Source organism: Ornithorhynchus anatinus, chromosome X1, assembly GCF_004115215.2.
Source record: "Ornithorhynchus anatinus isolate Pmale09 chromosome X1, mOrnAna1.pri.v4, whole genome shotgun sequence".
NCBI classification, from domain to species: Eukaryota; Metazoa; Chordata; class Mammalia; order Monotremata; family Ornithorhynchidae; genus Ornithorhynchus; species Ornithorhynchus anatinus.
Genome location: NC_041749.1, coordinates 80,564,689 through 80,581,995, shown reverse-complemented (window position 1 = coordinate 80,581,995; position 17,307 = coordinate 80,564,689). Strand labels below are relative to the sequence as shown.

General features: G+C 50.0%; 2 protein-coding genes across 2 annotated transcripts in view; both read left to right on the top strand.

The window, feature by feature from the left end:
• The first annotated feature begins 3,060 nt into the window (after positions 1-3,060).
• On the top strand, positions 3,061-4,674 carry LOC103164664 (agouti related neuropeptide). Its single transcript, XM_029051722.2, has 3 exons — positions 3,061-3,215; positions 3,536-3,624; positions 4,436-4,674. The coding sequence occupies exons 1-3, from the start codon at positions 3,062-3,064 to the stop codon at positions 4,613-4,615; spliced, it is 423 nt and encodes a 140-aa protein (XP_028907555.1). The 5' UTR covers position 3,061; the 3' UTR covers positions 4,616-4,674.
• A 722-nt stretch (positions 4,675-5,396) lies between these two features.
• Positions 5,397-17,307, top strand: part of ATP6V0D1 (ATPase H+ transporting V0 subunit d1) — a 98,088-nt gene continuing 86,177 nt past the window's right edge. The window contains exon 1 of the mRNA XM_029052010.2: positions 5,397-5,687. Within this exon, the coding sequence (XP_028907843.1) occupies positions 5,558-5,687 (130 nt within the window). The 5' untranslated portion in view covers positions 5,397-5,557. The remainder of the gene's footprint in view (positions 5,688-17,307) is intronic.

Sequence of the window (17,307 nt, the reverse complement as noted above, 5' to 3'; positions counted from 1 at the left end):
ATGAGACTCCATAAGGGAGCTTTTCGTTCTCTTTAAATCAGGCACATATTTGAGCCTGTGAATTGGCTTAGGACCTTCAGGGCCTCCCCACCTCTTTTGTCCTTAGCAGCCCGTTGACTAGGAGCCATTTTCAGGTCCAAGGAAATTTTGGGATTTCACAATACAAAGGCAAGTCTTTCCATATGCACATTCAAGAAATAGTAATATGCAAGATAAACAGAATTTTAACCCCAAAGAGGTTTACCCCCAAAGAGCCTTATCATTATAAAGGATATTCAGGAGCAGAACTACTTGCCATCTCAACTCATACTCCTGGGGGTCCCTCACTGGATTTTCCCCAGTCGGGGGCTCCCTGAAAAATGGTGACCCTGGGGTTGCTCTCCCCGCTCCCTGCCCCCCAAGGAAAACTAGCTCTGCATAGCATTAAATATTAACATGAATATGAGGACAATAACACTGTAGGTGACATGTGTCTGCCACTGGGAGACTGAAGAAATGCAGTCAAAAGCCTGGGCTTATTCAGTTAGATTCACAGTCAGAACACAGAAACCAAGGCCCAGGATGTATTGTAAGATACTTCTGATTTTTGAAATAAAAGTCAGAATAACTCCAAGGAATGTGTCTACCAACTCTGTTGCATCATCTGCTTGCAAGAATTTAGTACAGTGCTCTGCACACAGTAAGTACTCAGTAAATACCATGACTGGATTGGGGGATTCAGGGGGAAAGGGCTCAGTTATCTCAACTCCAGAATTTTTAAATTTCTGTGTTGGTTTCAATTCCTCCCATTTACGTCCTGTTTTGGCTTCTATTCACCTTCCCGTTGCTCTAATTTCACTTCTTCTCAGGAAGTCTCTGGCTTGGCTTCTTTATTTCTGGGGAAAATACCTTTTGCCGCTTGCCCCTCCCAGGTCACAGGGAGCAAGAACTAGGATTTCTCAGCTTTATTCTCTCCAGTGAGGAGTTGGAAGGAGCTATTTAATCAGTCAAATGTTATTAAATGCCCTTGGTATTCCAAGCACCAAAAGACTGATGACCTCAGGATAGGACTTAACCTCGGGTGGTGTGAGTCGGGTGGCTGCCCAGGGCACAGAGCCTCAGGTGTAGAAAAGCTGGTATTGCAGGGTCCTGGGCTGAGAGGGTGAGGGTTTAAAAGCAGAACTAATCTGCGGTGCTGGTCCTTACACTCCTTAAACTTAGGAAGCAGCGTGGCTCAGTGGAAAGAGCATGGGCTTTGGAGTCAGGGCTCATGAGTTCGAATCCCAGCTCTGCCACTTGTCGGCTGTGTGACTGTGGGCAAGTCACTTAACTTCTCTGTGCCTCAGTTCCCTCATCTGTAAAATGGGGATTAAGACTGTGAGCCCCACGTGGGACAACCTGATTCCCCTATGTCTACCCCAGCGCTTAGAACAGTGCTCGGCACATAGTAAGCGCTTAACAAATACCAACATTATTAAACTGCCTTCTCCCTTGACTTGGCCTAGTCCTGGGCTTAGCACACTGCCTTGAGTGACTGCCATACCCTACCACCTATAAGCCTCCGTGCCAACCCTGGAAATGAGGAAAACCCAGCCCCTTTAGGACCTTTCCCAGCTCAAGGCTCCACTGCCCCTCAGGGGCAACTGCAGGCAACTGGAGGGAGGGAGGAACGAGGAGTGGGTCCCTACAGGGAGCCCTTAACTTTGACAGTGTGTGTGTGGTGGGGGGAGGAGGGGAAATCCCCCAGTTAAAACCTTCGGTCCCCTGCCCTTGGGGAAGAGGCAAGGGGGTAGCCAGTTGGAGGGGAGGTGGGGGAGAAAGAGGGGAAATAGGTCCCGCTAGAGATATTAGCACTAATGAGGCAGGCGGCCTGGAGAGCTTTTAAATCTGCAGCCGCTTCCGCCAGGCGGCCTGCGCTCTCCTGCACTCCTCGGATCCTCAATCAGGGGCCAGCGCAGCCTGTTCCTCAGCTTCCAGGAAATCTTGTTGGGAGATGGGGCCCTGGGGATGAAAAGAGAGCAGCTTTCCCACCCCAAAAACAAGACTGTGACCATCTCCTCCTCGCCTGCCCCTCCACCCCCACCCCCCTGGCCCAGGAGCCAGGTTGAAAGCCTCCCCGCAAAGTAGTTCTCTCCCCCGCTGCCCCTGCACCATTTCCTGGAAGCGGGGGACAGGCTGCGCCAGACCCTGATTGAGGATCCAAGGAGTGTGGGTGGGAGGGCCAGAACCTCTGCAGATTAAAAAGCTCTCTGGGCCGCCTGTCTCATTAGCACTAATGTCCCCTGGGTTCCCCCCTCCTTCCTGCTCTCACCCCAGTAAGAGCCCAAGCTCTTTCTGGCTACCCTGAGCCCCCAATACCTCAAGGAGACAGGGAGTCCCTGGATTTTGTACCCCATTATTTAACTCTATCTGGGTCCCAGAGCTTCACTCCTGGGGGTTCCCCCACTGGCCCTAGATAGGGACAGGCACTCTTGGGGTTCTGGTTTGCAAGAGGATAACGGGGGTGGGTGGTAGGGGCTGCCAGATGAGGCCCAAGGGGTCACTCCGCCCCCACGGTACTCCAGCTCTCCTCTGGCTTCCCAGAGTGACCTAGACCCTGCTCTGTCACAGCCGCCCCCCACCTCCGGAAGAGCCCCTCCTGCCTGGGGACAACTTCCCCACCCTACCTACCCCTGTCCCAACACACTCCTGGTGGAGTCATGTGGCCAGGCTCTTCATTAGGATCCAGCCATATAAACCATGAGTGCCCTTGCTCCAGCCTACTGGGGGGATACTTCAGGGCTAGGGGCACGTGTACACGTGCACAGACACACACACACATCCACACACACACACAGGTGAGCCCCCTGGGTGGCACGGGAGGAGAGGGGATTGCAAATTCAGTAGGGGATGGCCAGGGACATTGGCATTCTCAGTGGGACATGGACGTGTGCCTGGTAGTTGCGCGCTTAGGTGGGGGAAGGTAGAAGAGGTTGGGGGGTGGGCAGGGAATTTGCACCCTCAGCAGCAGGGAGGGTAGAGATGGGTCCAGGGCCCGAGTTGGCGCTGGACACAGGCCTCGCTGGTCTCTCTAGGCTGGGCAATGCTGAACACACTACTGCTAAGCTGGGTCATGCTGCAGGGTCTGCAGAGCATCCTGACTATTGAGCCCGGCCAGGAACACCTGGACAGCATCAGCAGGGCCAGTTACTCGGGCCTCCTGCGCACAGTCCCTGTGGCCCCACCAAGACTTCCAGGTCAGTGCTGCCCTGGCCCCGGGGAGCATTAGCAGGTTGGGGGGCGGTGGGTGGTTGGGAAGAAAGAGAGAAGGGATCTCTCCCAGCATGAGCACCCACTTCCTTGGCCAGCCCCTTCCAGGCTTCCCCTCTTCCAGCTTTCCGAGTCCCTGGCACCATGGACTATGAACTCCAAACTCATGACTTCTATCTTCCACCCCTTTTTCTTTTGTAAAACCTTATCCGGGACCCATTTCCCCCCAGTACCCCCTGCCCAGGTGGTTCATTGAAAGTCTAAGGTGTGACGCCAGGCCCCTCTCACCCCTGTGCCTCTATGCCAGATGCTGCCCTGAGGCCGGAGATGGAGCGGATGGCAGCAGAGCTGGCAAATGAAGATCGGACGCAGGAAGCCGGAATCTTGACATCAGGGGTAAACCGCCCCACATGGCTAGGAGGACGCTACCCCTTCAATCCAAGAGCTCCTTGGCCCCTAGAGCCCTGCACCAATAGGCACAGACCCCAGGAGCCTAAAGGACCAAGCGGTCCGGGGAAAGGGAGCAGACTTGCTGGCAGGGTCGAGGACATTATAGCCCAGGGAAGGGTCAGCAGAGCTCTAAGACAGGAGAGGGAAAAATCTCCAGTCTCAATGGCTTTGGCCACCCGCTGCCCTCACGTTCCTAGGGCCAGAATGGAAGGCAGAGTCCTCAGGTCCTCCCCACGAACCGAATTCCCAATGGGGTTATCCAGCCAGGCCTTTAAGCCTTGGTGGGGGTGGGAGGAAGAGTGGGGAGAGGAAGAAGACATTAGCAGGCGTGGCTGCTCCCATCCCTGCTTTAAGCCTCTTTGGCCCCATCTGGACATCAAAGGGGCTGGCAGTCAGTCAGGAAGCAAAAGCAGCCGCGAGGTGCATGCAGTAGTGGCAGTGAGCAGGACCAATCCCCTGATTTACCCCTCCACCCTAAGCCCAGAGAGCACTAATGAGAGCAGAGGACAGGTGGTCTACGCCTGTGGGTTCTGGGTTTCTTCTTGGCTTTACCATCCCCACTTCGGGAGGTGTATGTTGGGGGGTAAGGCAGGTGATATTAGGGAAGATGCCTCGAGGGACGTACTGGATATCTGAGGGGAACGCTGGGCCATTCCTGCTCTGGTACTCCCCCACCTCCTTCCTCAGAAAGGGAGTGCGGGGCTGGCAGAACGTGTGCCTAGGTCACATGAAGCTCCTCCGCTCTTTTCCTCTTCAGGTGCCGGACCTACAGGGCCGAGAGGAGCGCTCCCCCCGTCGGTGTGTTCGCCTACTCGAGTCCTGCCTGGGTCACCAGCTCCCTTGTTGCGACCCCTGCGCCACTTGCTACTGTCGCTTCTTCAACGCCTTCTGCTACTGCCGGAAGATCAGCGCCACCTACCCCTGCAGCCGCAATTAATCTGGGGCTGGAGGGAGGGGGCCGGTTCTTAAAATGCAAATAAAGGCTTCCGTGGTCAGACCTGGCAGCAGGCAGCTCGGTCAATGGTATTTATTGAACGCTTACCGTGTACAGAACAGTGTACCGAGCGCTGAGGAATACAAAACTCCAGAGGTGGGAGACATGTTCCCTGGCCCGAGGCGTTCCTTCAGCCCGTGCTCTCTCTGGGCCGAGGGGTTTTCGGGGGCCCAAGGGGGGAAGGCCGAAAGGAAAGACCCGGAACTGCTCGGGATACCGCCCTTCCCTTAAGACGCCCACACCCCCATTTTATCCATCGCTTGTCTCCCATCGGCAACCCAGAACCCCCACCCCAGAAAGCGGTGAAGCGATCGGTCCCTGACAGGGAAGCCCGCTGACCCCTACCCGTCCTTCTCGAACACAGTCCTTTCCAGATCCCCGTCCCCACCCCTGGAACCGGGACGGCGTTTCCTTCCTTCCTTCCATCTCCAGATCCCGTCCCCCTGTCCCTCACCCCTTGGAATCCGCGACTTCGCCTCCGCCCGAGCCCTCTCCCCTTAGAGCGTCTGCTCCCGAGGTCCCGCGGCCTCCGGGGTTTCTACGGCGCCCAGATGCCCGCCATTGGGCGAACGAGTTCAGGCGGATAAAGGGCGGACTACGGGCGAGGAGGGTAGGCCGGAAGCCGCCGTCTCCGAACCAGTGGGGCAAGTTAGAGGGCCGGGAGCTCGCCCGATCACGTGAGTCCGGGTCCCGGAGAGTCACCTGACCGGGCAGGCTGCGCTACAGGCCGGGTGACGCGTCACCTGATCCTCGGGTCGCGGAGGAAGGACGGGGCGGGGAAGCAGCCGGGAGAAGGAGTCACGTGCCCGACCGGTTCCCGTTCTCTGGCCGGGGCCGGTCAGAGAGCTCCGCCCCTCGCTTGCCGGAGCCGCCGTTGCCGTCGCAATGTCGTCTTTCCCGGAGCTGTATTTCAACGTCGACAGTGGCTATCTGGAGGGGCTGGTGCGCGGCCTGAAGGCCGGAGTGCTGAACCAGGCGGATTATCTCAACCTGGTGCAATGCGAGACGCTCGAGGGTGAGCGGGGCGGAACCTGGGCCCTGAGCCTGAAGGGTGGCGGGGGTGGGGTTTCGGGACGCGGGGTGGCCGATGAGCCGGGCTCCCTTGCACACCGCCGGACCCCGGGGAGTCGGGGGATAGTTTCCCCGAGCCGGCCTAGTGGTTTCTGGCCGGGGGCGGAGGGGGATGGATCTCCCCGACGCCCATTCCGTCCCCTCCGTGACCACTGCCCTCATCTCCCGAGCTCGTCTCCTTTGCAGAGGTGGGTGTTTGACGCGAGAGTTTGGAGGGCAGGGCCCCCCGTCCCCGTCCTTCCGGGGCAGCCGGCGCCGGGCCCTTCCAGGGGGAAGTTCCCAGGCAGGCGCTGTCCAGCATCGGGTGGGGGGAAGGGTCGTCACGGAAGTGGGGGGCGGGACTGGGGCCGAACCCCGCCCCTTCGCCGGCTTTCGCTGACGTTGGTTTGAGGGGGGCGGGGGCAAACCCCACTGCAATGTTCAGAGCCCGGTTGCGGCCTCCGGACGCTCATCATTTCCCCCACCTTGGATCCGGTGTCGAAGGGGGAAGGGTGTAGTGGGAACAGGTTAATCCGAATTGGTGGGGACCACCTCTCCAGCTGGGGTTGATCAGATATGGGTGGCATCAATTAAAAAAAAAACACGATGATTTTTTTCAAGAAATGCTCATTATTCTAAGATGTGGGGGGAGAAAAAAAAGCACTCGGAAAAATCTTGTACATTTTACAATTATTATGCGACTAGCCCTGATCTGACTTCTGTCCGTGAAGCTACCTAGCTCACTGGCTTTCGGTCTGACCTTTATGTGCTACTTTCTAGGTTTAATGACCGAATAACACAACGCACATTCCTCTCCCATCAGTGTCCACTACTGAGTCCAGGAATTTTAACAAGTGTCTGTCCTGCAACGTGGTGACATCGATTCCTAGTTTCTCATCAAGTTGGAGTGTTGGTGTCCCGTAGGGGAAGGGTTTGGTTAGGAGGAGACTTGGCCGTTTGCTTCCTTGGCTAGGAGGGTCATCTCCTAAGACAGCCACCTCTTCCCAGGTATTCCTCATCAATGGCATTATTGAGCTTCTGTCGTGGACAGAGTTCTGCACCGGTGGTAGTCGAATTGTCCTCCCGTTCAGCAGCGATGCTGCCGATGACAAGAACACATCATTGAGTTTTCATTGAGAGAGAATCTCTTGCACGTGCTGTCGGTGAAAATGCAGTATTACACCTTTCTGGGCCCCTCTTTATTGTGGTAAGCATTGCTCAGGCACCAATAGTCGAAGGAAAAGGTATGTCCTACCACCAGCAGGACAGGCCCTTTGGTTCGTTTCAGCAGTAATGGTGATGATTTGCCCTGAGCCAGCTGCACTTTGTCACCTGGTCCCCCTGTGCCCTGTGACACCCATTGTGAAATGGTTGGCAGAATGAATGTAGGCTCTGGTCACAGAACAGAATATCTGTGACACCTCAAGAGCAGCAGACGATGCTGTTCCCTCCCTCACCTATCTGGTAGTATTCAGTGACTTAGTAAGGGTTGTGGGAAGGAGGGCGGCTCTTTTACTTTCTCGCAAAAACTAGAGGAAGAGCAAAACCAAGAAACAAACAACATCTGCAACAGAAAAAAAAATAGCTGTGCTATGCACATCTAGACAGAGCAGAGGTACAAGCCAGTAGGAGCATCAGAGCTGGGCATAAACAAGCAAGGGCGGTTGCTTTAGGGTACAGTACATTGTGACGAAAGTACTGTCTTTGGTCAGATTTGGAAGGCTTGAAACCAACAATTGTCTGTGAAGTCACGCCACCATCAATCATCCCCCATCTGATGAGGAAACTTACTGGGTTCAGAGCACTGTACTAAGTGCTTGGGAGAGTACAATACAACAGATTTGGTAGAGGCATTCCCTGCCCACAAGGAGCTTACGACCCACGCGGAGTGACAGATGTTAAAGTAAATTACAGATAGGGGAAATAGAGTATAAAGATATGTAAATAAGCACCGTGGGGCTGGAGTGAAGATCAAGTACTTACGGGGTGGAGACTCAAGTGCTCAGGTGACATAGAGGGGAGGCCAGGTAGAAATGAGGACTTAGTCACAGAAGGCCTTTTAGAAGAGATATGGTTTTTAGGAGTGTTTCGAAGGTGGGGAGAGGGGTGATCTGTCAGATATGAAGGGGGAGGGGAGTTCCAGGCCAGAGGGAGGACATGGGCAAGGGGTCAGTGGCGAGATAGATGAGATTGAGGTACAGGGAGTAGGTTGGCATTAGAAGAGTGAACTGAGTGGATTTGGTTATAGTAGGAAGTCAGTGAGGTAAGGTAGAAAGGGAAGAGCTGATCGCTTTAAAGCCGGTGATAAGAAGTTTGATGTGTAGGTGGATGGGCAACCATTGAAAATTTTTGAGTGGGGAGATATGGCCTGAATGCTTTTTTTCCCCACAAATGATTCAGGTGACAAAGTGACGTATGGACTGGAGAGGGGAGAGACCGGAGGCAGGGAGGAGGCTGATTCAGTGGTCAAGGTGGGAAATGAGTACTCGGATCAGGTGGTACCAGATGGGATGGAGAGGAAAAGGAGGATTCTAGAGATGCTAGCAGAAGGGATGATTCTAGAGGATTTGATGACACTTTGAACATGTGGGTTGAATGAGAGATGAGTTGAGGATAATGCCACTGAAACAAAGTGCATCCAGATTTTGTTGTCATGAACCTTCCATCAGATTGCCAGATCTCACCCAGGGCTGAGAAATTGGTCATGTATACACACACACATATCCACTTGGCCTAGAATGCAGGGTTCTTGACCAGCCCTCCCCACTGACCTTAAGGAAAATCCAGGTTGTAGTAGTCATGCCTTGACTGATGCTGCCTGTGTGCACCCACCCGTTCCCATTGTTGCTCTCTGTCCATATAGATGTGTGTTCTCGGAAGAATGTTCCCTAGTTTGGGCTTTGCATTAAAGCCAAAATGCACAGTGGTGTATAGGAGCAAAGAATAGAGGTAAGGGATATGGTCCGTGCCTTCAAGGAGCTTTCAATGTAATGGGGAGAGGTAAGTGAACACAAAGTGTGAATTTGCACTGGATTCAAGAGGAAGGGTTTAGGTACAAATAGGAAAAAAATCAACCAACCAAAAAAGTAGCTAAAGAGAAACAACAAATGAAGTATTCCAGTGAATGATAAAGTGGCTCATGGGTGCTATGAGCATGATGGTGAAGGATTAGTCAAGGAATGCCTGTTGGAGGAGGTAGCCCTGTAGGAGATTTTTGCAAGTAGGGAGGGACGCGATTTGGCGGATTTGAATGATGAATGGGTGCAGTGAAGGGGCCAGTGCCTTCCTCCTTATGAGAGGCAGCATGGCCTAGTGTATAGAGCATGGGCCTTAGAGTCAGAGGACCTGGGTTCTAACCTTGGCTCCTCCAGGTGTCTGCTGTGACCTTGAGCAAGTCAGTTAACTTCTCTGTGCCTCAGTTTCCTCAACTGTAAAATGGGGATTCAGTCCTACCCCCTCCTTAGATTGTGAGTCCCATGTGGAACAGGGACTGTGTCCAACCTGAATTAACTTGTATCTACCCTAGCACTTAGAACAGTGCTGGACACACAATAAGAACTTAACAAATATGATAATAATAATAGTATCCTTTTCAGCAGATAGCCTCCTATTCTCTCAGAACCTATACAGGGCTGGAAGATGGCATATCATCGGTGCCCAAGGGGCCTCAAGTGACCCTGGCACCTATGCAGGGTAGGAGGTGGGCCAAAGGGAATCTGACACCTGTGTCAATGGAAACTCGTTTTCGGTAGCTCCCAGTCACTACTTTCTGAGAGGTGGGGAGGTTTTGCAATTTTTGCGTGTAGGGAGTTAGGAAAAGACATTGCTGCTATTATTCTTTCTCATTGCAGCATTTATCACCCTCTCCTGTATATGCACTCACTCATGCAATGGGTCTTTGTTTCAAGGTTGATGGGAGTTATCAGCATGGAGCCAGGCTGGGAGACCCATTCCTCCTCCTAGTCACTGCTTCATCATTACTTATGTCACTCATGGTTTGGTCTCAGCCAGATTTTGAATTCCCTATAGCTGAGGTTGCCACTCTAGAAGAAGATGTTATGACCCAAATAAAAATTATTGGGGCCCATGGGGAATTAGCTACATCTCAGCAGTGTCACTAAGAGTAATGCTATCATCATGAGCCCCATGTGGTTCAGGGACTGTGTCTGACCTGATGAACTTGTAGCTACCCCAGCATGTAGAACAGTGCTTGACACAGAATAAATGCTTAAAATAATTACCATATTAATGATCATAAGCTGATAAAAGTTAGGTACATTACATTAAAGTATTTCATTAGCAAAAATAATTATTGCACAATGGATTAAAATTCAGGGCAAAGAAATTTTCTCTTAAAGGAAAACAGAATGCTTTTCCATTAAAGAACATTTGAGTTTTTAAAATTTGGGGTCTTCAAGAGAACCATGATATCCCTCAAACAAGAAGAGTCAGTGTTGTTAGATTGGAAAGGGAGAATGGAATATACGATGAAACAACAAATTTAACAGTATCATTACCTGATTTTTTTTTTTTGGCCAACCCCCAATCTGATTTCCAGCAGAGTCACCAACTGTTAAGAAGAAAGTGTAGTCATTGCTTCCATTTTTCAGTTGGTCAACCTGGATTGTTTTAATGCCTCATAACCCAACTGCTGTGTTTTCATTTCAACTCTCCATTTTCTGTGGCTCTAGGGAGCAGGAGGTGAAACCCTCAGAGAAACCAAGAACTCCACTGTAGCCCTTTTGCCTGGCTGCTCCCAAGGATTTGACTTGGAATCTTTGACAAGGATTTGACTGATTTGAATTTTAATCAGTCTGATCAATTAAAGGTCTTTACCAAATGAAAAGCATTGAATACATTCAGTCGTATTTATTGAGCGCTTACTCTGTGCAGAGCACTGTACTAAGGGCTTGGAGAGTACAATTCAGCAATAGAGAGAGGCAATCCCTGCCCACAACAGGCTTACAGTCTAGAGGTATGAATGAAGTATGATTGAATGAAATATGGGGGGAAAATCTGACAGGAGCAAAACCCACGTTTCCTGTCCACGATGGGTTTACAATCCCACCAGGGAGACTCATCTAGAAAATGATTTATAAATAAGGGCAGCAGGGTGAGTAGAGATAACAAAACTCAGCTAGATAGTAGAGCACATATGCCAGAATGAAATGTTAGAATCAATCAGAATAAATAATGTGCAGTTGAATATACACCTAAGTGCTGAGGGTCGATGTAGTTACGTAAGTATTAGGGGGTCATTCATTAATGCATTCAATCATATTTATTGAGTCCTTTGTGCAGAGCACTGTACCAAACGCTTGGGAGAGTACAGTACAACAATAAACAGATACATTCCCTGCCCACAGTGAGCTTACAGTCTAGAGGAGGGAGGTGGCTGCTTAGTTGATACTATATGGGATGTGGTGAATAAATCAGAAAAGGCTTCCTGGGGGAGCTGGGGTTTTTAGGAGAACTTCAAAGATGGGAGAGAGCTGAGGTCTGGCAGATAAGTGGGAACAGTTCTATGCCAGGGGAAGAGTACAATTAAGAGTCAGAGGCGGAAGAATCAAGAGCGGGTAGAGTTAGAGAAGGTGGGAGTTTGGGACAAATGAAGAGTGCAAGCTGGGGAGTAGCATGAGAAGCAGCATGGCTTAATGGATAGAGCACGGGCCTGGGAATCAGAAGGACCTGGGTTCTAATCCGGACTGTGCCACGTGTCTGCTGTGTGACCTTGGGCAAGTCACTATGTAGATATCTATAATTTATTTATATTGATGCCTGTTTACTTGTTTTGATGTCTGTCTCCCCCTCTCTAGACTGTAAGCCCATTGTGGGCAGGGATTGTCTCTATTGCTGAATTGTACTTTCCAAGCACTTGGTACAGTGCTCTGCACACAATAAACGCTCAATAAATACGATTGAGTGAATGAATGACTTCTCTGTGCCTCAGTTTCCTCATCTGTAAAATGGGGGCTAAGAGTGTGAGCCCCATGTGGGACAGGGGCTGTGTCCAACCTGATTAACTTGTATCTACCCCAGTGTTGAGAACAGTGCTTGGCACATAGTAAGCACATAACAAGTACCATTATTTATTATTATTATTATTATTATTATTAGTGGGTTGAAGAGAGCTGATAAATAAGCTAGAGAAAGCTGATGGACAGCCTTGAAGCCGAAGCGAAGATACAGAGAGAGATGGGCAGCCCTGGAGGTTCTTGAGGAGCGGAAAGAGGTGTGCTGAGTGACATTTCAGGAAGATGATCCTGGGAGCAGTCTGGAGTCCGGAATGAGGGCAGAGAGGCGGGGAGACCAGCTAAGGAGTCTGATGTGGTATTTGAGTCACGATGTGCCAAGAGTTTCAACCAGCGGGATGCCTGTTTGGGTGGAGAGGAAAGGATAGATTGGGGAACATTGTGGAGGAAGAACTGGTAGGATTTAGCAGTTGATTTAATATGAGGGTTGCAAGATAGTGAGTAGCCAAAGATGACACGACGAGGCTAGATTTGGCTTTGAAGAGGTCGTTGGTGATATAGGAGAGTGCAGGCTCAGTAGGGTGGATGAAGGAGCCGAAAACCTGATTGTAGAGATACACGAAGAGTGCTCTGGAGAGGAAGTGGTGGCAGTGAGAAGGTGTATATAACCCGCTGTAGGAGTCTGGTTAGGAATAGGTGCAGGGAGATGACAATAGCTAGAGGTTTCAGTCAGAGCCAGGGAAGGCTTTTTTTTTCCTTTCAGCATAGGAGATATTTGAATGTGTTTTGAAGGCAGAAGGGACGGAGCCGACAGAGAGTGAGGGGTTGAAAATGGCTGTGAGGGAGAGGATGAGAGTAGAAGCAAGTATTTTTAAGAGATGAGTGGGGATGAGATCAGAAGCACCAGTAGGGGAGACAGGTTTAGAGAGCAGGCAGGAGATCTGTTGAGAGAGAGCAGGGAAAGAGGAGGATGGGGGCTAGCAGAGTGGTTAGAAGGTGAGGGAGGGTTTTGGGGAAATTCAACTTGGTGATTTTTATTTTGCTGGGAAAGTAGGTAGTGAGGTCATCAAAGGTTAGGGAAGGAGGCACTTGTTGGGGTGGGGTGTCTAGGAGAAAGATGAAAGATCTGCAGTAGTTGGTGGGGGGTGCAGGCGTGACATTCAGTGACAAAGGAATAGACTAGTTGCCCATTAGGAGAGAACTGAGTTTGGATAGCATGCCAGAGTGAATCTGAAATGGCAGAAATCTGCCCAGTGCCTGGATTTTTGCCAGCTGCATGAATGCAGGCATGTAGGATGTGGATGGGGGGGTGGAGGGGGAGGTGCTGTGTGACCTTAGGTAAATCACTTCTCTGTGCCTCCTTTTCTAATCTTTAAAATGGGGATTCATTACCTGTACTCCTGCCCCCTTAGATGGGGAGCCTCATGTGGGACAGGGACTATGTCCAACCTGATCATCTTGTATCTGCCCCAATGCTTAGTACAGTGCTTGGCACAGAGTAAGCTTTTTAACAAAACCACAATTATTATTATTTCTTTTAGGGTGTGAGTAGATATAATAAGTGGCTTGTGAATGGCCCTGTTTCTCACATTCCCTGGTTCTTATGCTCATAGTCTCCAAGTCACTTTGGAGTCTTCTTTCTTATTCCCCACTCCCACAGCTGTATCTAATGCCAGCCCTTTCTCGCTCAGCGAAGTTTCCCAGATCTCACAAGCCTAACTTTAATCACTTCCCACCCTGACTTATTTCAGCAGTCTCCTGTTTCTCCCTCTTCTGGTCCTCACCCTATGTCCTACAGGTGGAATCACCTTCCTCATATTTTTCTAACCACGACCCTGCCCTGCTTGGGAGCATCTAGTGGTTCCGAGTTGCCGCTCGCATGAAATCCAAATTCTTAGACTGGGAGTTTTAAGGGTCTCTCTGCCAGTCGGCCCCCGTTACAGCTTAAAGGCGTCTCATCTTGGGGCTTTTCACTTCAGCCAGGAAAGCCTGCCCAACATCCCTATAATTCCAACTATGTGGCACTCCCCGCACCCTGGATTGCTCCCCCTTCTCCTTGCCAAAGATACTTCAACACTCTACAAAGCCTCCATCATCTCAGTTAAATTCCTCCAAGTGAACCCCATCTGACTCAGTATTTTAATGCTTGTCTCCCACTGTAGACTGTAAGATTAGTTTTTTTTTTTAATGGTATTTGTTAAGCATTTACTGTGCACCAGGCAGTCTACTAAGTGCTGGGGAGATACCAGTTAATCAGGTTGGACACAGTCCATGTGCCATAGTCATAATCCCCATTTTATAGATGAGGTAATTGAGGCACAGAGAAGTTTAAGTGACTTGCCCAAGATCACACAGCAGGCAAGTGGTAGAGCCAGAATCAGAACCCAAGTCCTTCTGACTTCCAGTCCTGTGCTTTATCCACTAAGCCATGCTGCTTCCTTGTGGGCAGGGATCCAGGCTTCCAACTCTGTTGTACTGTACCATCCCAAGTGTTTGTTCGTTTGTTTGGCATTTGTTAAGCGCTTACTATGTGCCAAGCACTGTTCTTAGCGCTGGGGGGGGATACAAGGTAATCAGGTTGTCCCACATGGGGCGCAGTCTTCATCCCCATTTTACGGATGAGGTAACTGAGGCCCAGAGAAGTTAAGTGACTTGCCCAAAGTCACACAGCTGACAAGTGGCGGAGCTGGGATTAGAACCCACGACCTCTGACTCCCAGGCCCTTGCTCTTTCCACTGAGCCATGCTGCTTCTCAAGTGCTTAGTACAGAGCTCTGCACAGAGCAAGCATTCATTAAATAACATTGATTGGTCACTTTTATCCCCTGCAGCTACCCCCTGGCACTTTGTGTCTATCTGTAATTATTATCATCATCAACAGTATTAAGGCTTCCTGCTTACAGTACACTGTTTTGGGAGTTTGTGTCAAACTGAAGTAAAATGATCTGACACCTGCTCTTTGGAAACTTGCAGTTTAGTGGGGATCACAGATTGCTGCAGATTAATGTTGTGATATATAAAAGAGAAGCAGCATGGCCTAGAGGAAAGAGCCACGGGCCTGGGAGTTAGAGGATCTGCCACTTGCTTGCTGGGTGACCTTGGACAAGTTACATGACTTCTCAGTGTTTCAGTTTCCTCATCTGTAAAACAGGGATCAAACATCTGCTCTTTCTCTTTCATAGACTCTGTGTGGGACAGGGACTATGTTCGATCTGATTACTTTGTATCTACTCCAATACTTGGCTTGTAGTAAACTCTTTAGTTATTATTATTATATGTACTCACAGCTTAATGATAATAAAGAGTGGTGTTTAAGCACTTACTATATGCCGAGCACTGTATTAAGCGTTGGGGTGGAAACAAGCTAATCAGGTTGGGCACAGTCCCTGTCCCAAATAGGGCTCCCGGTCCAAAGGGGAGGATTGCACAGGTATTGAGTATCCATTTTAGAGTTGAGGAAACTGAGGTCCAAAGAAGTAAAGTGACTTGGTGAAGGTCACCTGGCGGCAAGTGGTGAAATTGGAACTAGAACCTGGGGTTCCTGACTCCCAGTCCTGTGCACTTTCCACTACCTCCCATTAGCTAAATAAATTAACAACAAATACACTGATGTGCATAAAAATGGGCATCAGGTGATCATGGGTTTTAATCCCTGCTCTGCCACTTGCCAGCTGTGTGACTTTGGGACAACATGGTTACCTTGTATCTCCCCCAGCACTTAGAACAGTGCTTGGCATATAGTAAGCACTTAACAAATACCATTATGTAAGAAGCAGCCTGGCCTAGTGGCAAGACCCCTGACTTGGGAGACAAAAGTCGTGGGTTCTAATCCTGCCTCTGCCACTTGTCTGCTATGTGACCTTGGGCAAGTCACTTTCACTTCTCTGTGCCTCAGTTACCTCATCTGTAAAATGGGGATTAAAACTGTGAGCCCCACGTGGGACAACCTGATTACCTTGCATCTACCCCAGTGCTTAGAACAGTGCTTGGCATATAGGAAGGGCATAATAAATACTATAATTATTATTATTATTATGTTCTTTATTGAGTGCTTGCTATGTGCAGAGCATTGTACTAAGTGCTTGGGAGAGTTCAATACAACAGAATTAGCAGACATGTTCCCTGCCCATAATGAACTTACAGTCTAGAGAGATGCAGAGAAGCAGCGTGGCCTAGTGGATAGAGCACGGGCCTGGGAGTCAGAATGATCTGGGTTCTAATCTCATCTCTGTCACTTGCCTGCTATGTGACCTTGGGCAGGTCACTTCTCTGTGCCTCAGTTACCTCATCTTTAAAATGGGGTTTAAGACTGCGAACTCCCCCGCAGAACAGGGACTGTGTCCAACTTGATTAGCTTATATCTCCCCCAGAGCTTAGAACAGTGCCTGACACATAATAAAAGCTTAACAAATACCATCGTCATCATGCAGTTGTAGGAAGATCGACTGAAGAGGAGAGAGGCTGGAGCCAATTAGAACCATAGGGAGATGAAGGTATTCCAACCAGGAGATGATGAGGGCTTAAACCAGGGTGCTGGTTGGAAGAATGGGAGAGGAAGGACCAGATATGTGGAAATCTTTGCAGGGGACAAATCAGTTCTTAGAGACCGACTGAGTGTGGGAGGCGAATGAGGGAGAGGAGCCAAAGATGACATCAAGGTTTCAAACTTGTGGAGCAGGGAAAGTGGAGTTGTGGACAGTGACAGGAAAGTTAAAAACAAGAGAGAGTTTAGAAGGGAAGATTTTATTTTTGGTGAAATTAAGGGGCTCTGCTTTTGTTGTCTGTACTTGTCTTTATTTTTGATGTTTTCTGCCTCTGCCCCCTGCTTACAGTCCTCTAGGCTCTAAGCACATTGTGGGCAGGGAATGTATCTACCAACTCTGTTATATTTAAATTTTTCCTAGTGAGCCCCATCTGACACTGTAATCTATTTTAATGTCCCTCTCCCCTTGTAGACGGTAAGCCTCTTGTGAGCAGGGATCCCGTCTACCAACTCTGTTGTATTGTCCTCTCCCAAGTGCTTAGTAATAAGGTCCTGCACACTCTAAGTGCCCAGTAAATGTCATCGGTTGTTATGGCTCACAGTCATTCACCTTGCCACTTTCTGTTCCTTAGAGAAGAAATGTTCTCTCTCCAACTGGGCCTCCTGTTCTGCAGAAAGACACTGCTAAGATTTCAGGTTTCTGGGCTTGGGTTTCCAGGTAGATGTCAGGTCAATTCTTTTTTTTGTTTTTGCAAGTCCCACTTTGGCATCAGTTGTATCTGCAGGAATTGAGGAGGGGGAGTGCCCCTCCGGGCCCCCGGTAGATGGTGCATCTTCCAAGGCTCCTAAGCTTGGGCCGGTGATGGCTTTCTGGGAGGGAAAGGTTCTGGTGGCTTTGGATTCCCCAGGGTGAGCTGAAATGACCAGTGTGCATTTTTTCAGGTTTTGATAGCCAGGTGAGTGCTGGGCCCTGACTCGGGCTTCTTTATCGCTCTCGCCAAGGGAGTTTCCTTTCTATGCTGGAATGCCTCTGCCGCACTTTTCACCTAGCAAAGTGTGTTACAGACACCCCTCACTTGGTCATCGCAGCTTATATTATTTTGGCAAGTCACTGATATATTAGGGGACACA